This window comes from Petaurus breviceps, unplaced genomic scaffold (assembly GCF_028583685.1).
Source record: "Petaurus breviceps papuanus isolate PSGF00001 unplaced genomic scaffold, PetGlider_PUasm1.0 470, whole genome shotgun sequence".
Classification (NCBI taxonomy): Eukaryota; Metazoa; Chordata; class Mammalia; order Diprotodontia; family Petauridae; genus Petaurus; species Petaurus breviceps.
In genome coordinates, this window is record NW_027186350.1 from 2,190,653 (window position 1) to 2,193,350 (window position 2,698).

At 41.8% G+C, this 2,698-nt stretch overlaps 1 protein-coding gene and 1 long non-coding RNA gene across 2 annotated transcripts in view; both read left to right on the top strand.

Annotated features, from left to right (window-relative positions):
* The window catches only part of LOC138171930 (uncharacterized), a 615,043-nt gene that overhangs the window by 331,948 nt on the left and 280,397 nt on the right, over positions 1 to 2,698 (top strand). The gene's annotated exons all lie outside the window — the stretch shown is intronic.
* Positions 1 to 2,698, top strand: part of DYRK4 (dual specificity tyrosine phosphorylation regulated kinase 4) — a 46,690-nt gene that overhangs the window by 30,029 nt on the left and 13,963 nt on the right. The window contains exons 12-13 of the mRNA XM_069101439.1: positions 1,617 to 1,789; positions 2,276 to 2,336. Coding sequence (XP_068957540.1) covers positions 1,617 to 1,789; positions 2,276 to 2,336 — 234 coding nt within the window. The remainder of the gene's footprint in view (positions 1 to 1,616; positions 1,790 to 2,275; positions 2,337 to 2,698) is intronic.

The following is a 2,698-nucleotide window of genomic DNA, read 5'->3' on the forward strand; positions in this document are numbered from 1 at the left end:
ACTTGAGTTTTAGACAATTAAGACTGTGAAACAAAATAGTTAGTATTGGAGACCCAAGAAAATGGAAGGGACATTGCTGTGGGATACTGTTTTGGCAGAACTAAGTCAACAGAGACTTTGCAAAATGAATTTTTTAGAGGCTTTGTGTTAGAATCAAGGACCTGGGGTTTTGGAGTGTGGCTCCAAGTAGTCTCTATTTGAGGTAAGCTGTGCCTCCTTGATTGTGAGACTTCAAGTCTTTGTGCTCTTAAGAAGTCTCTGAACATTTTTGATTTGTGTATTCCAGAGATGTCAAACTCAGGGCTCTGGTGGCAAACAGTCCAAAAAACTCCTAAGTGTCACTAATACCAGATTAAAATGTAATCAGGAAATGTTTAACAAAATTAAAAAAAAAAAATACTTTGCAGGGGCAGCCAGGTGGCTCAGTGAGTAAGAGCATCGGCCCCAGCGTCAGGAGACCCAGGATCGGTTCTGGCCTCAGATACTTGGCACCCACACAAAAATAACTGGCTGTGTAACCTTGAGCAAGTTACTTAACCCCAATTGCTTTAAAAAAAAATACTTTGCAGTATAGATAATGCTAATTAGTGGTTTTCTAAGTGAACATGTGGTCCACAGAGATTATTCCTATTTTGAATTTAATATCTCTAGTATTAGTATATCAGGAAAGTATTTTAAGCATCTTGCATATGTATATATTTATTCATAATACACATAGTGTACTGATAATTAGGTATATTGTACAACTTGGGCAAGAAATAGACATTTAAAATAGGAAATAATATTTGACACTAGAGTCAATAAGGAGTCATTGAACTTTGTTGGGTAGGAGAGTGGAAAATGACTTTATTAGCTTTGTGGAAGGCTGATTGGAATGGGGAAAGACTTAGACAGGAAAACCAATTAGGAGGCTACTACAGTAGTCTAAGAGAAAGGTGATAGGCTGACACTAGACACTGACTGTATGACTAGAGAGCAGGGGACAGATACGAGAAATGCTGTGGAGACAGAGGCAAGATTTAGTAACTAAACTAACTGGCTGTGTGGAATAAGCAAGAGGGAGGAGTTGAAGGCGACACTGAGGTTGTCAACCTGGTTGACTGGAAGGATGATGGTGCCTTTGACTATAATCGGAAAGGTCAGAAGAGGGGTGGGGTTTTTTGGAGGGGAGGTAGAAGGATAATTTAAAGATCTCTACAATGTAAATTTCAGCCTGTCCATGCCTGCTTATCCTGTGCTATTCTATTCTATCCCACCTAAAACTGTTCTCAGATGTAAAGTGAGGGGAGTTGGACTGGATGACCTTGACAATTCCTTCTAGTTCTAAATCCATGATCCTATGGTCATCTTCCTCTTTCATTTCTTCCATCTTGTCTTTTTCCTCTTCCTCTTCCTCCTCTCTCCTCTTTTCCTCCCCTTCTTCCCCTTCCTCTTTTCCTTTAAGCTTGATGCATTTCAAATGACCTCTCTAGAATAGATGTAATTGATTAACAGAGTCTTTGGAGATGAAGATTAGTCTTATAAACTACCAACGATACTAGGGAAGATTTTTTTGGAGGGTATAGCGAAAGCTCAAGGATAGTCACACAAGTAAGCTCATGTCTTTCCCTCCGTAGTGTACACTTACATCCAGAGTCGTTTCTATCGTTCCCCGGAGGTGATTCTGGGCCAACCCTATGACACCGCCATTGACATGTGGAGCTTGGGCTGCATTTTGGCAGAGCTGTACACTGGATACCCACTTTTTGCTGGGGAGAATGAAGTAGAACAGCTGGCCTGCATTATGGAGGTGAGGCATGAGAACCAGGGGGTGGGGTCCCTAGCACAAAACCAAACCCAGACTAAGCAGATGTACTCCAACTTCTGTCCCAGCATCAAGGGCTGGGGCATTCACTTCTGCTCAAGGTCTTGAGGAGATGGGTCAGGATGGGACCTGGACCAAGAAATCAAGTTCACTCTAAAGCTTTGTTGACCCATCAGCCCAAAAAAATCCTGAAATAAGAGATAGCCTAGTTGTCACTCCTTGGAGTGACATTTGAATCACTGAGCCTCTCCTGACATCTTTGACAATGGAGAATGTTAGGTTGAGGAACCCAAGTACACCCAAGTCATACAAGAACATGCAGGTAAATGGTCCTTTAAGCTGCTCCATCTCCATGTACCTTTCTTAGCATTTCTTCAAAACAATATGGTGAGTACTGCTTCTTGTGTGCTTGACTTTATTCTTGGTAACCCCAGTAAGGGTGAATGAACTCCTCTGTGTTGTCTGTTGAAGGTGCTGGGTCTGCCACCACTCTACTTAATTCAGACCGCCTCCAGGAGGCAGACATTCTTTGGTAAGTACCTATGTTCACTCTGCATTTCAGGGTATCTAATGGGGGTGTTTAGATATAAAGGACCTTCAGGAAACTTTCTGTTCACTCAAAAGAAACTTATTAGGTGCCTGTTATGTATAAGGCACCATTAAGACTACAAATTGCATGGGGCAGCTAGGTGGCGTAGTGAATAGAGCACCGGCCCTGGAGTCAGGAGGACCTAAATTTAAATCTGGTCTCAGACACTTAACACAAAAACTAGCTAAGTGACCTTGGGCAAGTCACTTAACCCCAATTGCCCTCCCAAAAAAAGGCAAAAAAAAAAGACATAAATTGCAGAAAATCTTCACTGGTTGAGGGAATCTTAGGAAATCACAGTTATA